The 21,662-nt window shown below is 40.8% G+C and overlaps 1 protein-coding gene across 6 annotated transcripts in view; it reads left to right on the forward strand.

The window, feature by feature from the left end:
* CADPS2 (calcium dependent secretion activator 2) overlaps positions 1-21,662 on the forward strand; it is a gene marked incomplete at both ends in the record, with an annotated part of 316,192 nt that overhangs the window by 51,778 nt on the left and 242,752 nt on the right. For all 6 annotated transcript variants that reach the window (XM_082013854.1, XM_082013857.1, XM_082013855.1 and 3 more), the window contains one exon: positions 19,333-19,446. In XM_082013854.1, the coding sequence (XP_081869980.1) occupies positions 19,333-19,446 (114 nt within the window). The remainder of the gene's footprint in view (positions 1-19,332; positions 19,447-21,662) is intronic.

Below are 21,662 nucleotides of genomic sequence, written 5' to 3' on the forward strand. Positions count from 1 at the left end.
CTGTATGATGTGTAGTTTCTCACTTCTCTTCCTAGATTACTTGGATACCTAATTTTTATATATGTTAGGATGGTAGCAATTTAAGGGAGTGAAATGATTCTCAGAACCATAACTTCTAATATGTTAATCAAACACATCATGCTGCAAATACATAGAAGTAAAGGTAAATTGAGTTCACTGGTTCCATTTCTACACTTCATAAATTTGGGAATGAATTTCAGCAGGCCAAAGTGAAAGTGTTCCCAGTAGATTTTTAATGAACATTTGGGAATAACTCAAGTAAGCAGGAAACTGCATCTGTGCTCACTTACCTGCAGCCCACATGACTCTGAGGGCTGGTCTCTGATTGCTAGTCTCCGATTGCTGCTGTACTCAGATAGGGTTTTTCTTAAAGCTCTTTGCTCCCTCTTTTCTTCCTTTTTGTACTAGTCTATGAAAATCTGGCACAGGACATTGCCCCTTGGTGCTTGGATCGCATTGAGCTTTGTCCTTGCCTTGCAGCTGGCCTATTTCAATGCCAGAAACCCTGGTGAATCTGATACTTCAGAATTCTCTTCTGCTATTTGTCCATGACTAACTAATTTCATTTGTATATGTCTTCCCCCCCACTTATTTCTTCACATTATAAAGTAAATTGTTCTAGTGTAAGCAGAAACTAAGCACAATATGTGATTAAAAGTTTTATTGTCTTGTGTTAGGATGTCAGTAGTGAAGGGATTTCATCAAGTGTAAAAGCTGGTTGACAGGCTCCATCCTCTCCTTCATACCCTCAGACCAAGTTTTAAAAACAGTTGTTGTTTCAAGGTTGGAGTTTAGTAACCAAGCAGTTGTTAAACTGTATATATAATATTATTTTTCTAGACTATTCCCTTGATTGCTGTTTTCCAAATAAATGGCTGTTGAATTCTAATACTATTTCTTACAACTAGATTTCCTGTGACTGTGTGGTACTTTTCCTTGTCTGTTTTCTTTAGCTAGCTCCTAATCAGAAATGTAAGACTTCTACAATATTTATATAATCTTGATCTGCCTCATTTTTTTTCCTCTGCACTGAATTTTACAGATGCACATATCCTGAAATACTGTGTCAATACAGTTCCCTTTCAAACCTTCATGAACAATCTGTGACAAACTAATTAAGGCTATTTATAACAGTTCTAGACTTAGTAATATAGTTCTCTGAAAAAGTTATTAGATGCTGTACTGTCCTTTGAACAAAGAAATGATCTTGTATGAGTTAAAATTTGGAGGTGGTGAAAATGGAATTCGTCTGTTGCTCTGTCCTGTCTTGTTGTTTCAAAAGAAACCCTGGCACTGGTTTAAGTGATTTAATCTCTAACAAACATTAGAGAAGAGGAAATGAACATGATCACTTGTTGGCCGATTCCTGGATTGAGCTGAGGGTCAGCAGAATATCGTTGCTATTCAGTGATCTCCACTGAATTTGAGTTACTTTATCAAGTCAAAAGGCAGTTGTTTCTTTTATCCGAATGCTTTGGCAAGTGACAACCTACTGAACTTGGCTCAAACTTGACGCCCTCACTTGGATCTCGTACCATCTGTCCCTGCGCCACCCAGCTTGCATCCAATGCTGTTGCCTTTTTCCTGCTGGTCTCTTGTGTTTTATCAAACCCGTTTCCACAGCATGCCCTAGGAATTACTGCAGTCTAAAACAATAGTATAAGGCTGTCAAGTTTTCTGTCACTCTTCTCTTTCCACCTTTGTTCCTGCAGGTGTACTGTGCTTTCATTTCCTAACAGGGAAGCATGGACTGTTGATATAAGAAAGGAATACTCACGTTTCACAGGCAGACACTCATGGATCCTACCATGAGGAAAAAAGAACATCTTTTGAAAAAATTAATCATGGGTAAATCTTCAGATTCACATGTTTTTGTGAAAGAACTTGTGTTTGTAGTAACTTCTTGCCTAGCCTGATTATTTACATTGTTATATTGGAGAATGTCTTGAGCCTTTGTTCTTCATTATATGATATATGGAGGCTATACAAAGAGCAGGGAAATAAAACATACTTGCTGTATGCTGTGGAGAGTAAGAATTAAGACGTTAGAGGTAACATTACTGGTGGATCCTCATTGTTATATTGCAAATTAAAAAAAAATTCTTTCCTGGGGAATGAGTTTTAGTAACTGCCTATATTTATTGTTGAGTTGAATATACATGTATGGAGTAAACAAATCTGTAGTATTACACTGTGCAACCTCGTTGTTTGTTGTGATTCATTTGCTCTGCTCATTGAGGAGAGAGCAAGTTATCAATACATCCAGCATGGTACAGAGTCATGTTTCAACTGGCAGACAGTCAGCTTTTGTTTTCAATATTTTTGTACTGTTTAGTATTCAGAGCATGGAGGAGAACGTGATGTAAGGGAATTGGTTTGCTGTTTTAGTGACTGACTCAGCCATTTAACTCTGTTCCCTCAAGGCATCAAAGACTGCAATAAAGGAAATACATTTTGCCAATAACTTTCTATGGAAATAAGTGCAGCTTAATAACTTTTTAAATTAGTACTAACATTATTGCATAGTGCAGAACACCTTAATTAAACTTGTCTTTTGGTTTTTAGTTTCCTCTAAGTCTGTATTACTGATACTGAAATCTTATGTAAATTTAACATCTGATTTATAATTGGAAGTCAGATTTTTTTTTTTAAGTTGAAAGGTGCTTTCTTCCATTACTATTTCTCGTTGGAAAGCAGGATTTTGCTATGACTTTCTTTCTCCTTATTTTTAATTAGGGTAAGTAATAAGGTTAAGGCCATACTTCTCCAGACTTTTATGCACTTGTTTTCACAGAATTAAATTTCTCTCAGCACTTTGTATTGTGCATTACAACATGTCTGATGGTCCCTGTTGCTTGCACAAAAGGGCTGTATGGGAAATGAGTAACTGGTATACAACTGTAAAGGACGTGGAGTTTTTAGTTCAACATTGTTTTTAAAACCTAGTAAACTACCCTAATGCAAGAATATTAGGGACCTAAACCCCAAAGTTTCTCTTTAATTTATTTAGAAAAATGCATCTGTGTAAAACTGGTGATATGCCTGAATTCTGTCTCAACTGTCTACCTTCTTTTCATGGCAGACAAAAGGAGCAGGTATTTGCAGTTGTGAATAATCACACCTTTGGAAGACAATAGTACTGTGCTCATTAGGTAGGATTTGAAAGAATAACTCAGGTGTAAGTAGCTTATGTTGAACATAGGAAAAGTTGGATCACAGAGATTATTTAGGGGGAAGCAAAAATTCTGCGTGGAAGGAGAACTGAGCTGAAGCTGATTTAGATTTCTAGTCCTGGTTGAGAATTGCAGTGTCCATCCATGAGTGGGAGGGGAAGGAAGGAAAGGGGGACTCGAGCGTAGACAAACATTGTGAGCCTCTAGGGAGGGCTGTACTGGGCCCAGGTTGACATCTAGGCACCATGGGAGAGATACCAGAATGACCATATAACACCAGTTCCTTTTTTCAAAGTGAAACCTGAGGTGAGGGAAGAAGCAGAGAGAACTGTGGGTCATCTGCTTAGATGAGCCTGTTGAATGAGATCAGCTTGTCTGTGTTGGCTGAGGCGAATCCTAAGGTGAAGTCTTCTGGATCCTCTCTGAAGCGTCTGTGAGGAAGAAGATATAGAAGGGGAAAATTGATTTATGAACTTTGAAAGACTGCAAAATTTTGAAAACAGTACAAAAATGGGGAAGAGAAAGATATAGCATGGGTTATGTTTGGAAAGAAAACATTGAGGATCTTGATGAAAGCTATTCTGATATCAGTAAATAGCTTATACAGTTTATGTAGGGCAGATGTGGAGGTCTACAGGGAGATGTTATAAATGGTGTAGTTTCTGCATGTATTTTGAGTAATGTAGATTCAAATATTAAAGGGTTGTTTTTTTTTTATGAGGTTGAGGGGTGGTTGTTTTTCAGAGTGTTCTTCTGCCTTTCTGCTGAGACCATGTCTGACAGAAGAGGTGACATGGGGAGCAGCATGCCAGAAGCTCTATGGTCACCAAAGCTGGAGACAGGAGTAAGGAAAGAGGGGAGAGCAGATGTGGAGGCCCTGGGTTATTGCTAGGGATGGGATGATTTTGGGGGCGGTGGGGACAAATGAAAGGGATGTTGGGGAGCAGTAGGGGCAGGCTGGCCCATAAGGGGAGGTAAGCTGGGATGTTGGCGTGGGGGTATGAGTTAGGATCATGTCTGGAGGTGGTGTTCAGGGTCATCTCCATCTGGTGGTCCCCTGGGAAGGCCACAGTGATGAGGCAGGTTCAAGGCCAAGCCAGGGAGTCATGTCTGTGGGTGAGGATCAGACTGAGGATCAGGGAGGTAGGAGATGGGGTGCTGAAAAGTGCCACGTAGATATCATGGGGGCCAGGGGTGAGCAGCTGCCAAGGCAGGAGGGTCAGGACCTCCCTGCTGCCCTTCTCCACCACAGCTCTTTGCCACAAAGGGGCTGATCTCTGACTTGCCCAGCACATTGTACAGCAGAGGTGACAAAACCAGGTATTTTACTCAGAAATGTTGACATACTAATAGCTGTCCATTATTCAAGTCATCTGGTGTTTGAGCTCATATGTGCTGGAGACCAAATTAAAGCTCAGCGGTTAGAGGAATTGTGGTGGCATGAATGGTGCACATCAGGTCACAGAAGGGCTTGGTGAGAACCAAGGAGCATCCATGTTGGGTTGCTTTATACGGCACTTTCACAGGGAAAGACAGTATTAACACTTAGGCATGAAATTTGGAGATGATAATTAGCAGGTGGTGTGATAGCAAATACTGCAATTTCATTTCAAATGGTTAAGAAGAGGGAAATATTTAACTAAGTAAAAAAGGAAACAGAATCCAGAATCTTGATTATGAAAGGAAAAAAAAGTTTTCTTTTAAATATATGAAGCTACTTGTTCCCTCCAAAAAAAAGCACAGGAACAAGGATGAGATGGGAAAAAGATGCTCATAAACAGAAGTAAATTCTAAAAGGCTTGGATGATATGAATACATTCCAAGCAGAGGAAATCATTAGGCATAGCAAAAGGCAGCACTAGAAATAGGATTAAAATGCAGCAAAAAAAGAGAAAGTTCTGAATCACTGTCAGGAAAAGCTTGACAATAAAATGTTAGCTAGTGTTACATTTTCCCACTGTAACAATTATGAGGATCCCATTGCTTGGAACCTCTAAAATAGAATGGACAGCCATTATTTGTGATATTCTAGGGGGATTTTTTTGAGTACTTCTCCTTTTAAGGGAATTTTAAGCAAGTGTTTCCTTGTGGCTCTTGGTTATATAAAGATTGCCCAGGGAAATATAACTTTGGATAGAATTAGTACACTAATCTCTTGGGTCTCTCAAGAAATGTGTGAAGTCTGGCTAATTTATTTAGGATGTGAAAACTATATATTGAGTTTTATATACTGTGTTTTCCCTCTACATTTTAATGTTAGAGCATACAGTTCTGAGACAAGCTCAGTTTTCCAGAAAGGTGCGTGAATTTGCACCGATTGATGAATTTACTTTACCTGTTAATAAATACACTGTGGAAAAAAGACATCAACAGATTTTTGAGTGCTATGTGTAAACTTTTCAGAGACTAAAATAACGCTTCAACAAAAGAGGACACCATAGTCATGTATGGTATATGTATGTATAATCGAAATGAGATTCACTGTGGAATGCTCGATCTTGCATTTCAGATATGTGGGTCAATATGACCAAGTGTGTAAATCTGGATAGTATGTCTCTGTATTTTGGTATAGAAAGGATTAATTGAGTCTGCTGTACATAGGCATCTGACAAAGATATGTTTGATTGTGATATGCTCAAGGAGCATGCTATGTCTGCAGCCCTTTTGGAAGGTTTTCTTGGTTTTTTTTCAGTTTGAGAATTCAAAACTAAGTGGAGTACTGCTTAAAGCTGCAACCATTATAAAATTAAAAAATTGTTACAAAAAAATCTGTATTGCTCAGCTGGTAGTTTCAGCTGTGTAAATTAAGCCCTGACAACTTTCTGCAAACTGACCAGAAGGACTGTGATGATCTAGTCTGACTTCCTAATTATGTGCATGTAAAAATGCATCCTGTTGTTCCTTTTTTCAAATTCTTTCTTTCTGCTAGAACATTTGGTTCAGGAAGATGTTCATTTGTACTTAAGTCTTTACATAATGGAGAGTCTCCTACATAGCTTGATGAGCAAAAGCTAGTGGTGTACTAAGAATTTTCATTTTAGTGTATTGGATAGACTGCTGATGTTGTATAATGCTGTAGCAATCACAGCTCTTGCATGTAAGGAGAACAAGATTTGTGGGGGAAAATTAATACCTTCTATTAGATGGGTCTGTATGATTGGGGAGGAGGAGAAAGGGGAGGGAGTTTCAAGCATGTGAGATATTCAAGTCCAAGGTTTTGGCAGCGGTGAGAGCTGCAGGGGTGGTTTCTGTGAGAAGCTGCTAGAAGCTTCCCCCATGTCTTAGTGAGCCAATGCAGCTGGCTCCAAGACAGACCTGCCGCTGGCCGAGGCCGAGCCCATCAGTGATGCTGGTAGCACCTCTGGGGTAACGGAGTTAAGAAGAGGGGGCAAAAAAAGGCAAAATGGCAACTTCAGACAGAAGAGAGGAGTGAGACTATGTGAGAGAAGCAGCTCTGCGGACCCCCAGGTCAGAGCAGAAGGAGGGGCAGGAGGGGCTCCAGGCGCCGGAGCAGAGATTCCCCGGCAGCCCCTGGGGAAGCCCATGGTGAGGCCGGCTGTGCCCCTGCAGCCATGGAGCTCCACAGGGGAGCAGATCTCCACCTGCAGCCCGGGGAGAACCCCGCGCCGGAGCAGGGGGATGCAGGAAGGAGGCCGTGACCCCGTGGGAAGCCCACGCTGGAGCAGGCTCCAGGCAGGACCTGTGGCCCCGTGGGGGACCCAGGCTGGAGCAGTTGGTGAAGAACTGCAGCCTGTGGGAAGAACTCCCATTGGAGAAGTTGATGGAGGAGGACTCCACGTTGGAGCAGGGGAGGAGTGTGAGGAGTCCTGCCCCTGAGGAGGAAGGAGCGGGGCAGGGACAACATGCGAGGAACTGACCACAACCCCCATTCCCCATCCCCCTGTGCCACTGGAGGGGGAGGAGGTGGAGAATTCAGGAATAAAGTTAAGCCCGGGAAGAAGGGAGGGGTGTGGGGAAGGTGTTTTTCAGATTTGGTTTTGGTTCTCATTGTCCTACTCTGATTTGATTGGTAATAAACTAATTTCCCCAAGTTGAGTCTGGTTTTGCCCATGACAGTGACTGTTGAGTGATCTCCCTGCCCTTATCTTGACCCACGAGCCTTTCATTATGTTTCCTCTCCCCTGTCCAGCTGAGGAGGGGAGCAACTGTGGTGGGCATCTGGTATCCAGCCAGGGTTAGCCCACCACAGGGGGACATGATAAAGCTTTTACCTACCTATTGCGTATTTCTCTGGTAGAATTTTACAGTGCAACACAAAACTAAACTTTCTTGGGTTCTTCACTACTGGCAATCCTCTAGGTTTATGAAAATTCATTCCCAGAGATGGGGATGGGAAGTCAGAGATGGAGCACTTTCATGAGAAGTGCTCTCTTTGCTGTTAAGAAAATATTTGTGTGAGTTGGTTGCCATGTGCAGTTGCTTAGTTTCATCCCTGTGGTTTTCATGAGATCATCTGCTGTGCTGGTTCAAAATCATATTATGTGCTGAAAAATAAATGTATTCAGGGATTTGGATGTGTCTGTCACAGAGGATGTTTATTGTGATGGTTATGCAGATGTTTGTATTTATTGTTCAGATAGAGTCTAGATGTTGTTTGTGATAAACAGATTCCTGAGGCTCCCCAAAAAGTAGGAGATGGAAACGTTTGAAGGCTTGTCTTGAGAGGCTGGGGAGGGATTTCAAAGTAGAAATTTTTCCCACTACAGGTTTCCAAAGTAGGAGAGTATGTGATAAATGAAGTGTACAAGGTGAGATGATACCTGGATAGCTCATTCAAAGCTGCAGTCTCTCACAGCGGTGGTGTCCTTGCCAGACAAAACTGAAGGTCACTTGGGTTAGCACACTAGTTTTTGTTTTTAGCTATGGTCCTTGATATTATGGCTTTTTGAGCATCCTAGTTCTACCATACCATCAATAAACTGGGTTGTGTGTGGTCATGTGTAAACTATGTGTGTCTGTATGATGTGACGACATAACTGTTAATGACCTTACAGGCCAGGCTTTACCACTGTTTTTTTAGGTTCTTCTGTTTGTTAATTGGATAAGAAAAACAGTCCATCTAGCCAACTACACTATTTCTGACAGAGGCCTTAATCAGATGCCTAGGCAAAGATTGAAAATGGAGCAAGTATATGTGGCAATTCCCGTAATTATATTAATCTCGGGAATTTCTGGGACCATATGGGGGGAATGGGGGTTGTATTTATTGTGCAGCATTTCTCTGCATATAATCTGCAGTAGATTTCTCTTCCACAAACTTGTCTAGTCTCCCAAGATGATTTTTGGTACCTACAATGTATTTTGGCAAGGTGTTGATACATGTCTGTTATCCACTGATCTTGTTAAATTCTCTTCTCTTGACATTAATTTGTTAGTTGGAGTTGAAGGCATGTAGTTAATGAGAGAGTTTTTAAGTCTGAATTTATTGCCCTTAACATGAAGAGTGATTCAGTGATGTGGACTGTCTGCTCCTATCTAGTTCTTGGGAAGCCAGAAAACTTTAGTTCAAAATAACCATTTGTGCTGCAGTTTATGTATTGTCAATTTATCTTTCCAATCTCCATTAAGAAGGGGTATTTTTATGTTTCTTTTGGGATGATGAACTGGGGCAGGGTGTGGGTGGGTTGGCCAGAAGATGGTGATGTATAAGTATAGTAATCAAGTGTACGACTTGATCTTAAAGGTCTTTTCCAACCTAAATGCTTCTATAGATTGGCTTGGAAAATAGAACTGAATGCAGCCTTGGCACATTCTCAGATGACATCAAATTGAGAGGAGCACTTGATAGTGGAAGGGCAGGGAGGCTCCTCGGGACTCCTGACTTCCTGGACAAATGAGTCAACAAAAATCTCCAGACATTTGGCACAGAGAAAAGCCAAGCACACTTTCAGGACAGAGCCCCATGCATCTTTACAGGCAAGGGACTGACTGGCTGGGTCTTCTGCAGCAAAAGACCTGGGGATCCTGATGGAGAGCAGGTGGAGTGTGAGTTGGGGGAATGAAGGCTGGCTGTGTGTTCGGCTGCATTAGCAGGAAATGCAGCTAGCCGGTCAAGGGAAGTATCTTTATTTTCTGCTTGAGCCTGGTGTGGCCACATCTGGAATACTCTGTACATTTTGGGGTCTCCAAGTAGAAGAGTGGTATCAACAAACTGGAAGTCCATCGAGTCCCCTCACATGCTTAGCGAGATGGAAGACATGATTCACAAGGAGGAGTGGAGAGGTCTGGGTTGGTGTAGTCTGGAGAAGGTTAAGTGGTTAACTGCTGTCTTATAGTCCTTAAGGGGGACAAGGCTATAAAGAAGCTGGAGCCAGACTCTTTCTAGAGGTGCACAAGAAAAGAACAGGAAGGAATAGTCACAAGCCACAACGTGGAACTTCTGGCTAGATATTCGGGGGGGCGGGTGGGAACTTTAGAAAAAGCATCAGAGCAGGTTACACAGAGAATCCGCAGTATTTTCATCCTTGGAGATACATGAGATAAGCTTCACATACGTGAAGCTTGTCTGGACAAGGTCCGGAACAGCATGATGTGTCTTCAGAGCTACCCTTGCTTTGAGAAGGAGGTTTGACTAGATGAATTCTAGAGGCCCCATCCATCCTAAATTTCTCTGTTTCACAGGCCTCACAGAGAAGGTAGATGAAGTATGGACACAATTCTGCTTATTAATGAAACTAGGTACACTTTCGTGGAACATATTTTGTAAAATTACCTGGTTTTGTGAAACATTTTTTTAAATGTTATCAGAATCCAGAATAAAATGGATACTTTGTTCTGAATTTTATTCCAACTTTTATTGTTATCCTTTCTATTCCTTTAATTTAAGCCAAACTAGGCCTGAAACATGTTTCCACAGAGTGTGATGGGCATATAACTTGTATTTGCCAGGTGCCTAACAGAAAGCACAGTCTCTTAGCTTTGCTTGCATTTCCATCACTGAGAAGAATAATTTGGGTTTCTTTTTAATTCCATTTTTCAGATATGGGAAAATCTTGTTATCTGTGAAACATCCACACGTTTGTTTTTTTCCTTAGAACTAATAGAAAAGTGCATGCAGAAGTGTCCTGGTTTCAGCAGATTAAACCGCAGCAAGAAGTTATGTGTGTGAGGAAAAAGCTGACATCCAACCCAAACTATTCTATGATTTGCACAACCAAGGAAAGGTTGTATGATCACAGTGTCTCCTTAGAAAGTGGGCTAAAAGAGAACATCAATGTTGGCCTTGGAATGATGAGACTAGGTTCAAGGAACATGTATTTTGCTGATGCTTCTGTTAGTTCAAGCAGCTCTGCTGTAGCCTCCTCGGCTACACTTGAAGATCTTTGCTGGCAAAATGTCTTTGTGTAAGGTTGTTGGCAAACAAAGCTCTTCAGCGCAATGCTTTCGAGGTACGAAAAAGCTGTTTCTGATAGCTTAATTTATATGTGGAGAAGTTTTGCAACATGAGAAATCTGCTTTCTTGGAGTAAGTGGTTGTTCTGACAGTCAGATCTGGGGGTGCAAAGTTGACATGGGGTGGAAAAGATGAAGAAGATGCAGAGGAGGAAGACAGGAGCTGTGCTGTAGGAAGTGATGCAAATCCATTCGATCCAGCACAGTTTGAACTACTGATGTACACTGTGAGTCAGACCTGTCTGTCTAGCTACATGTTAGCAGCAGTTACCTCTAAGAATTCCCTCAGTTTTTGCTTCTGGAAAGGCACTGGTAGCCGAGGTTCCCAGCATAGGCAAGGATCACTGTGTGCATCTCTGCTAGGCATAATTTTCATGGTCACCCGCATGAACTGTCATCAGCTTTCTTGGCTGGAAGTTTGCTTGCGTAGCTTTCAGGCATGACTGCTCTCCTTGTGGCTCTGGCAACCTCAAGGAAGTAAAGCCGCAGTGCCACTGTGCACTCTGCATGGGAGATGCCCCCAAACAGTGGTGGCACAAGGGATAGCAAAAGATAGCTGGCCTAGCTGTAGCGTGTCTATGCTGACACTCAAGACTGAGAGGAGATCAACGAAGTCTGCTGCACAGAAGAAACAAATACAATGATATAAATTCTACAGCAAATTTTGGGTAATAGGAGCAGGTACAAAGAAAATGATGGCAACTGCACCGACAACCTCATCTTGGAGGATATAGCTTTTATTGGGGTGTAATATTTACTGCATTTAGGACACGTAACAGATCCTTTCTTGCCCAGTGTGGCATAGTCTGTAAAGGGTTGACAATTTTTTTCAACAATAAAGAAATCTATCATTGCTATGAGGGACTTCCAAGCAGTTAATTTTTTCTGCATTTCTTTCTCTTTTCATTCTTCTGTCCAAAAATTAGGAAAGTCTGATTTCCTTCCACCCCCAAATGTTTGTTCCTCTTCATTATCAAAATACTTATTTTTCTTTTCCTCTCAGGTTGTTGTGGTTTAACCCCAGCTGGCAACTAAGCACTACACAGCCACCCACTCACTCCCCCCTGCAGCGCGATGGGGGAAAGAGAATTGGAAAGGTAAATGTGAGAAAACTTGTGGGTTGAGATAAGAACAGTTTAATAATTGAAAGAAAATATTATTATAATAATAATGATGATGATGATAATAATAATATAATGAAAAGAAAAATAACAGAGAGAGAGAAATAAAACCCAAGAAAGACAAGTGATGCAAATGAAAACAACTGCTCACCACCAACCGGTGAGCAATCACCACCCAGCCAGTCCCCAAGCAGTGCCCCCCCCAACCTTCCCCCTAGTTCTGTTGCTGAGCATGACATCATATGGTCTGGAATATCCCTTTGGTCAGTTGGGGTCAGCTGTCCCAGCTGTGCCCCCTCCCAACTTCTTGTGCACCCCAGCCTACTCGCTGGTGGGGTGGGGTGGTGTGAGGAGCAGAAAAGGCCTTGACTCTGTGTAAGCACTGCTCAGCAGTAACGAAAACATCCCTGAATTATCAACATTGTTTTCAGCACAAATCCAGGACTCTCCATACGAGCTACTATGAAGAAAATTAACTCTGTCCCAGCCAAAACCAGCACACAGGTGGCCAATCTGACCTTTTTGGAAGCTGTCTTCTGTTCTGTATTTTGGTGATCAGTGTGGTACGCTTGAATTCCTTCCCATGAATCAGACTTTGCCTTTGCTCGCTGCCTGTGATTTTTGTCCCATCCCCTCTACTCCCTGAAGAAAAGCAACTGCCAAACCCTCTGTACCTTGTGAAATATTTTACAGTCCTGTCAAAGAATCTCCAATGTGCTGCTTTAGGCAATGAAAATATTAAAAGTTGCAGAGCTAATGGTACAGAAAATATTTACAAAGAAATATTCTGTAAGTGGAAGTGAATGACCAGTACATTGTTGGTAATGTTTCTGTTTTTTAAACAAGTGGCAGACCAACGAAAGGTAAATGCCATGTTGTGCTTGTTTGATCATAAAGAATGTTAATTTTGTTTGGTAAATGTATTAGCTGATTTTGGAAATCTTAATATTTGATTCTATGAGGCGATGAGTTGGTGCACAATGAGTACATACACAGTGTAGTCTGTGCTGAGTGATAGGAAACAGAATCCTTACAGACACTCTTTTACTTGGAGTAGCTTCAGCTTTAAGAAAATTAAAGAACAGCTAAGCTTTCTAAGTGGCAGCAAAATATTTATCCATTATTTAGAAAATCAAACCAGTTTATGCAATGAATAGTAAAGGACAGCATATACTGTGTGCCACCCACATGCTGTATAAGGCCATTATTGTACACCGTGGAGACCTGCATAATTCATCACAGTAACCACAGCTATCACCCCTGTCTTAGTACTGAGAGTCTCTAATACTATTTATTTAGTCATCTTCCTCGGTAGAAAAATCTCTCAAGTCATTCCCTGTAAATGAACACTCTCTGTCTCTGCTCTGAAACACAAGTAATATTGTTGTGTAGGCAGATGCTGGAAGAGGAGGCAAGGTGGGGGGGGAGGAGGGGAAATAGAGTGAGAATCCCTGTTCATGACTGGCTATGTGCTTTGCAGTCTTATTCTCATCACCGATGTGAGATGAAGCTCATTAGCAGCCAGTGTTGTGGCACAGGCGTTTTGTTTTTCCAGAAGGAGAGGATAAAGGGTTCAGCCTAAGGCTCTGTGTCCTGCCCTTGGCTCTGGTGGATAAAGCCCTCCCCACCACCATGGGTGGTGGTGGGAAGCTGGGCTTACAGCAGGGTTGGTCTGGTACGAAGACTTGGGTGGCTCTTGAGGCTCGCTCGGCAGTAGAGTGAGAGTTGTTTTGAGTGTTGTTAGATGCTATCCTGCCCTTTCTAAGGCTCATTTTGGAAGAGGAAATCCTGCTGCATTGGGTTGAGCAGTACCCCTGCCCAGCTGAGCTGGGAGACCCTGCAGAGGAGGCTCAGGGAGGGAGGCCCTGAGCACAACATCCTTAAGCACGCTGCTGCAGTGGGAGGTGGGGAAGGCAAGGGAGATGGAAGTGAGATCAGCACTTAACCAGCTGCATTTCAAGGCAGAGAGAAATCATATGAAACAAAATGTAAAAAAAAAAAACCCAAAAAAACCTGTGTAAAGTGCATACATGCTCCTTTTGTAGGCAAGTGGAAAACTTGGGGCAAGTGGACCTGTTAAATGCTTAGGGCCTTGAACACGTGGTCTATTTGAATTGCTAGGAAATTATTGGTAGTTGAATTTTTATCATCCTGGAAGTGGTGTGTTAAATTGAACATCACTGTAAATGCATTGACCTGTTGTATTGTCCAGGTTTGGTTCTGGCTGAGGGTATGGGCAAGTGGGATGAGTTATCCTATAGTGAAACTCAATTCATGACATCGGAAAGTTAGTCCTTGGCATAATTTCTACTCTTTTTTTCGTTCCCCCCCCCCTTGACAAAGAGCCTGGCAGGACAAGAAATAAAGTTATGTTCAAAGAAGTGTGTGGGAAGTTGGACGGAAAAGGATTTATCTGTACTTTCATTTCTGTTCATTCAGGAGGTGCAAATTTCTCTCCTGACTGAAATGGGAGACACAGCTGTTTGAGAGAATGCTCATCGGGTTATTTCTTTTTCCACTCTTCTTTGCTCTCAAAAAGTATAGTTGTCAAAAAGCAGCTGCTGCTGTGGAAGGTATTGGACAAAATGGCATAGTTTTGAAATAACAAAGCTGCTTCCTTTTAGGAAGTGTTCAGGGACGTAAGTCATGGTTGGTGCTACAGGTCATATACACTGCAGTTGAGAATTCAGGGAGCAGCTCTTCAGTTGGCTCTTCCCTACCCCTTTCTTTTTGTAGTCAGCATAAGAAATGTTTTATCTAGCTCTATCTATAATTGCAGTCATCACCTCCTGCTATTTTCCTAAAATACCCATACGGTCTGAGAAAGGGTAATTTCACACAACAGTGTGGGAGTAGAGAAGCAATGCTTGTGTTAAGGTCAGGGGCTTATTGATACTCAACACAGATCCCAGCTCCGAGTGTGAAGGCACGCAACCTGCGATTATTTCTTTGCTATATTTCTAAAATTTCCACAAGGTGGCAATGATTCAGAATGTTATTCCTCCAGTACCAGCTCTTTGGCTGACTGCACGTGTGGGGAATAGGGTCAGCTGCAGGCTGTGTTTGCAAGCTAGCATCCACTGTGCTCTGGGGCATGGGGGGAAGAGGGTGGTTGTAGCCACCACACAGGCCACATCTTAAGCTTTTTCATTTTAAAGGCCAAAGTTATGTAGGGGACAGTTGTGCTGTGAGTTACGTCTTTGCCAGCTGCTCTTGGCTGTGTGTTTAGGGCAGGAGTGAGCTGCTCTGAGTACTTAGGCATTGAAAAGCAGATGAAAATGCTCTAAATCTAGCATCAAACTCTATGAAGCTAGGGTGGGGGGTTTTTTCCCTTCTTCCTTTCAAAGAGGAGAAAAGCAGTATTACAAATATATGCATGCTTCATTTTTCCTTCAAAATGTTGGAGTTCATTATTTAATGAAGTAAAACCTGTGACACTGGAACAATTCGCTAAACTGACAGATCTGTTTGAAATGCAACTTCTTATAAAAATAAGAATTTAAACTCTGTGTAAAATCCATTTATTGAAATTGTTTAAAGGTATGAGTGGGCCTAAGACAGAAATGCCCCTAGGTTTTCATACCAAGTTTCACTTTAGAAGGGAAAAAGCAAATCTTCAAATTAGTGCTCAAAGAGGATTATATTGGGATATATGACTTCTTCGAAATGTTAAATGCAAGGTGAGAATTTTTTAATAGTTAAGTGGTTAAGTCTCTTTTGATACCTTTGTATTACTCTGTAATTATGAAAAGTTAAGTTGCTACTGCAACTTGAAAAAGTTATTCTTAATTTAATTAAAAATAGTTCTTTGAGAAGTTTATCTTAAATATATGTTTTCATTCTTTGATAGTCTACTTAGGTTAGCAAATGTAAAGTAAAATAATAAATGTTACCTTTTGTGAAAGGCAGAGGGATGGAGGGGAAGAGAAATTTTTACCTGTTGCATGTCTGCAATAAAGAAAGAGCAAATTTGAGGGCAGTTAATCTTGTTTTCCCTTAAAGCTGTCTTTGCTTATCTTTGGTCATTCTGCAGAATGCAATCAAGCCTGATATTCTGAGTTGCCGGAATTTAGTTATACATTTTCCCATGAAGCAGCAGTAGTTATTTATGAAGTATCACACAGAGTGGCAACAACAGATTTTGTACCACTGAGAATGTGAAATCCAAATAAGCAATACAAAACTGAAGCAGGCTGATGGAAAGCAACAGAATGAGTGAGGCTTCACTTTACACTTCAGGTGCTATTCAGAGTTCAGTTTACATTTGGGCATACATGTAATAATGTCAGTTTTTATTTTTATTTTAATTTTGCTGTTACTGGTTCTTACTATTAGAATTGAAGTGCCAACACAGAAGCACTGACAGTAAAAATGTAAAGTAGTAGTGAGGGACTGAAAGCAAAGGTCTGACGTGTATGGGTCTGGCACAGGGGAAAGGAGGAAAGGGCACGTGCAGTGGGAAGGTAATTGTACTGCAGAAGGATTTTGGACTCCATTATGTGAACTCCTACCAGAGAGAATCTGGTCAGGCTTATCACCCTTAAGTTTAAGCATTTGGGATTCTGGTTATGCATCATGTCCCCATCTCTTGTTCCTTGTTAACCAAGATGGACAACTTCAAAGGTAACCCAGACGTGGATAGGTTGAGCTGCTTGGCAGAGTCCAAGAGCTAATGTCCTGTACAGATGCCTGTTTCACTCCATTTGCTATTATGGCATTCTAATGCAATTAGACATCCTTTTTTTTTTTTTCCCTGCATTTCTAAGCTACTACTTTTACTGTTAGGTTTTTTTTGTTTAATTTTTAAAGGCGCTTGGCTGCAAATTGAAGAGTGTTAACAAATCCATTAAAAATGAACGATATAAAAAAAGATGAATGAGAATTTGCTGTACAATCAATATTCTGACAAATAAAAAAACAGAGGAACTGTATGCTACATCAGATTACTATAAATTATTCTGTATCTTAGGTAACACAACTGCATCTGTATATATGACACTTCTTGGGACCTGTAAAATAGACTTCAGATTATCCTTAGTGCAAGGTATAGCTTTTCATATTTTCCACTGGAATTATTACTTTTTAGTTTTACAGGAGAACTTTATACCCCAACACATCCATATTTCGTGCTAAAACATAAGTAATTTAAGAAATGTACAGTAATCCTAAAATGCCACTCAACCCTTAGAATTACTTACTACCTGAAGTAGTGAATATGAAAAGCCATCTATAAATATTTTAAAGGCATTTCTGCTTGCTGAACTATGATGGTTAGAAATGAGGAAGTCAGAAATAAATTTATATTTCATTGCCTTATTCATAATGTTTTTGTTTGATATGTGGGTAATGACAAGCAAATCACCTAAAGAATGAAGTTTGCAAGCATGAAAACACATTTCCATAATTGCCTTGGCAGGAAGCCCGCATGTTCTCGTGGCAGTGCTGTGAATATTTCATGGGATGAAGGAGCTGCTTGCTCAGCAGTGGTGCACTGTCTGCAGGCTTTTTAAGTTCCCTATGAGAACAAGTGTACGCTGCAAAAAAACTCAGACCATCCTTAATGATTTGTATTTTCCGATATCTCAACTTGTCCAATATCTTTAGAAAATGAGAGAGGAGTAAGGGGAATCAAATAAAGGGAAAGACCTGTCCTGCATTAGCTGGGAATAAAGTTTGATTTCTGTTAGAAATGGCTAACCTTGGTGGTGCAGAGTCTGTGCAAAGAATGGATGTCTGGCAGCCAGGCGGAGAGATGCCATTTCTACAGGCAGGCATAGTACAATTACTTCTCTCCCGTTGATTTTTAACTGGCAGTGGTGCAGGCTGGCAATGTGTCGATGTTGGGCTGCTGCTCTCAAGAGCTCATGCAGGAAATTTTTCCAAGACATGGCAAAATCTGTTGAAGTTTGCTTGCCTCAACAGACAGCCTTTTCTTCTGTAGGGGTTTCTTGGGGCTCATTCTGTATCACTAATCATTTCATTAAGATGAGGAACAGAATTTTCATGTGTTTTTAACTAGCTTGGATTTTTTTGAAAGGCATAGTTCTTTGGCTTTGCATTGCTACTGCCTACACTTCACTATTTTTCTGAGGATTTCTCATATCAAGTATTTGGGTGGCATCTGTGCTATTGTTTCCTGTGCAAATCGGACAGCTTTCAGGTTTGCATGCAATTTGGAGAGAGTTTTGCAGTAAATTGCTACATGTTTCATAGAAGTGCATGACTTGACAAACTTGGCAAACTTTATGTAGGATGAAAATCCTTCCGTGATACGAAGGAGATTGTCCAAGGTAGGCACATTATCAGGATAGCAATAATTTTGCTAATCTTGTAGCAGTGCTGTAGCTTAAATGGCTTTGAAGTGTTGGCACTAGAGACCTGAAGGCCTAAGGTCACCGTACTTACTGTAGATGCCAAAAAGTTCTTCTGTAAGAAACAATGATGCAGTCAGGGTAATGTTATTTGTTGCAGGTTAGCCATTACAAATACAACTTTCTGCCCTCTGGAAAAATACTTTCAATTTCTGGCTATACATTTATTTATTTGTTTATTTTTAGCTAAGCAAAATACAAGAAGGATGAAAAAACTTTTCAATTAGTTTTGTTTGAATTTTTTTAATGATAAATTCAAAGTTCAGGAATACTCACTGGAATAAAGACTTCACATGAGTTCTTAAGTCCTGGGAAAGCGAAACAACTACTTTTAACTGTTGCTTTGTTATATGAGTATGTTACTGGAAGTCTCTGTGACATTCTAACTTCTCACCGATTTGATAAGGAGAAATATCTTTCTAAATATTTCAAGAGTTGATGGGAACCTTGGCAACAGGGCGGTGTCTGGATCCCTGGAGAGCTTTCATATTTTGCTTTTTCCTCTAACATTAAACTTTGATAAAAATGGGTTGATTGCAAAGTTTAATCATGTAATGGTCTCTACTGGAAGTCTGTTTTCAAGATGCACTCAACGTTGATATGAAATCCATCAAATGTAATTTGGTATCAGTCTTGGAGCCCTGTGGCTGCTGTTCCCCGAGATTAGTTGCTTCGTGTCATTCACAGTGGCATAACATCAGTGGCTAGAAGTCCATTTTCTTCATAGGGAGCATGTTCCATCCATTTTCTTCACAGTGAGCATGCTTGTTACAACATGCCAAAGCTAGCACCTAGATTACTCTGAAAAATGGGAGTATCTCAGTTGTTTTTCACTTATTTGAAGGCTGGAAAAAAATGAAATATTTGAAGACTAGAGCTAAGAGCTAAGTTTTATTAGCTGGTGCTTCTGCCATGGGGAAGGTCAGGTATTTTATTCATCATGTGCATATAAAATACTGCTCAGGAGAAGTATCTGTGCAGACTTACCTGTAGCATCCAGAGGGCACAAGGAGAAGATTAGAGGTTTAGTTGCATGCTCAGTGCATGTATGACTTACTGCAGCAACCTGGCTTGCCCCAGTGGGACTCTGAAGAGCTGCCACTCGCTAGGGAGCCTCTGCCTCTTCTTCCCTGTTTACAGCTTCCAAGTCTATAGTGCTGTGTATTTTTACTTCGAGACTAACTGCATTTATTATTGTTCTCTCCCCTCTCTTTTTTTTTTTCCCCTCGCATAGCTCAATAAGCAGCAGCTACAGATACTGAAGGAACGTTTCCAGGCGTTTTTGAATGGGGAGACGCAAATCGTAGCAGATGAAGCATTTTGCAATGCGGTGCGAAGTTACTATGAGGTATGTGCTTTGTTTTCTGCATTGTTTAAAAAGTTCATAAGATCTATTTTAATGCAGATACAGGGAAAGGAATTTTAAGTTTCAAAGGCTGTAAACTTCCAAACCTTCCAGAAACAGCTTCCTCCTACTCCAGCTTTGCCGTTTTAAAAGTTGAAATCCACTGTCTGGGCACAAGAGATAAACTGAACTGGAAAATATCCACCCTTTTTGAAGAAGGAAATAAAAAAAGACGACAAAACGCAAAACCCCTGGTGCTAAAAATTTTTCTGGCAGCATTTGATACAGCTAGGCACTGCTATCTTTATCTCCATATGTCTAAGTTACCTCTTTTAATCAGCACTTCAGTTTTCAGTTACCATCTTGAGAAATATGTCTCCTGATTTTTAGTTACCATGCAGAGTTTTTTGGAGAGGAGCCGCCTGTCCCCTTCCCAAAGAAGTGAAGCTTTCCATGCAGCTTGGCCAACTCACAAGTTCTCGAGCTCTCAAGTTCTGCTGTGAGCTCCTAGGCTTGCTCAGTGCCTATGGCCACCAGTCCACATTTTAGGTGTGGTTTTAATTGCCTAAGGGACATGTCTGATTCCAAACTAAGAGGACAGTTCATTGTTGGTTTTGTAGCATCAGCAACATACAGACAGAAGATTTATTTCTTCTTCTTAGCAAATGGTACTGTGAATTCGTTTTGTCTCATCTTACTTCAGATTTGCTGAGTAAATCATAAGGGCTCTGTTAAACTTGTATTTCTTTTGAAGGTTCTTCCTCCATATTTCACTCTACCACATCTTTTTTTCAAATTTTTTTCTTTATATATTATTTGTCCTTTTTCTCTGTCAGCTATTCTTTTCTAGTGAATGAAACTATGCAGCTTTTCTTCATGCAGAAAAATACGTGACTTAAGTCCTAGCTTGGTTTTATCTACGTTAAATTATGTTGCACCAAAAAAAAAGACAAGAGATACGGGTGGACAAATGGTTTCCCTATTGTACAGAAATGCGAGAACTCAGTGCGAGTTTCTCCAAATCATGGTCTGATCAGTACCATGGCAGTTGAAATGAAGGAAATCTCATAAAAACGCTTGTGAAAGGATGGGGAGGGGTCTGCAGGTGAAGCAAGAAGATGAAAATTCATGAGGTACTACACAGGGGTGTGAGAACAGTTAAGAAGTTGTTAGAAGGTAGTAATTTTTTTTTTTCTGTATAACTGATGAAGAAGTTAAGACTGGGAGGAAGGACAGTTTGGAAGATGGTGCAGGGCAAAGCTGAGCTAGTTAGCTGCTCAGCAGTAGGTATCAGAGGAGTGGGATGTCTCAAGATGCTGAATGTGGGGTAGAATTGAAAAGGACATAATGTTTATGGTTCGTTCTTTCAGCAAGCTGTGTAAGAAGCTTAATGTGTTAGAGGAAGTAGCCAGCCCTGTGGAAAGGATGTGATAGTGAATAAAAATGGTTTTAAAATAAATGCCTGAACAGTAACTGTCCTGTTAAGATTTCATTTGTGTCTCTTGTTAATGAGATTTTTTGGACACATTGAGAACTGTTTTTCAGCATATCCCCTGTTACAATGAAAGACTATGCACCATAATGTAAGATAGTCCTATCAAATGGAAGACTGAAATTCTCCAGCTATTTCCAGTCATTCACCACTTTGAATTAAGTGTACAAATGTTCTAGCTGTCTGGTTTCAAGGAAAGCATTCCAGAGATACTGGCATCATTGTCAAGGCTCTAATGACACAAAGCGGGATCTTCATCCCGTGTTCATACTCCATGACCAGCTACTACCAGCTGTAATTTGGTTCTTCAGTCTTTTTTTTTTGTTTATATCCCTCCCCGCCACCGCAATTCCATTTTCCATTCTTTCCAGAGATTTCCTTCCAGATTTACACAACCTTTTCCAGTTGTGCAATTTGAGCCAGCATTTGCTAGTCATTTTTACTTTCTTCTCAGGGTTGTAGTAGATAGTCACTAGTATGCAATATTAGATTTAATGAACATTGCGGTGGTGGAATCCAGCTGGAGACTTAGTTCAAGCTACTACTCCTCTTCAATGCATTTTAATCAAATTTTATGCGTCTTGCCACGTATTCTCATATCACTGCTTATATGTGTCTCTTGTGCCTTTTTCATTTGCTTCGTTAACCATTTGTTGAAATAATTAATCTCTGTTGCTTCTTTGCATGTTCTGTTGATGCTGTGCTCTGATGCTTTCTCATCTCTGTC

This window comes from Phaethon aethereus, assembly GCF_964289735.1.
Source record: "Phaethon aethereus genome assembly, chromosome: 1".
Taxonomy (NCBI): Eukaryota; Metazoa; Chordata; class Aves; order Phaethontiformes; family Phaethontidae; genus Phaethon; species Phaethon aethereus.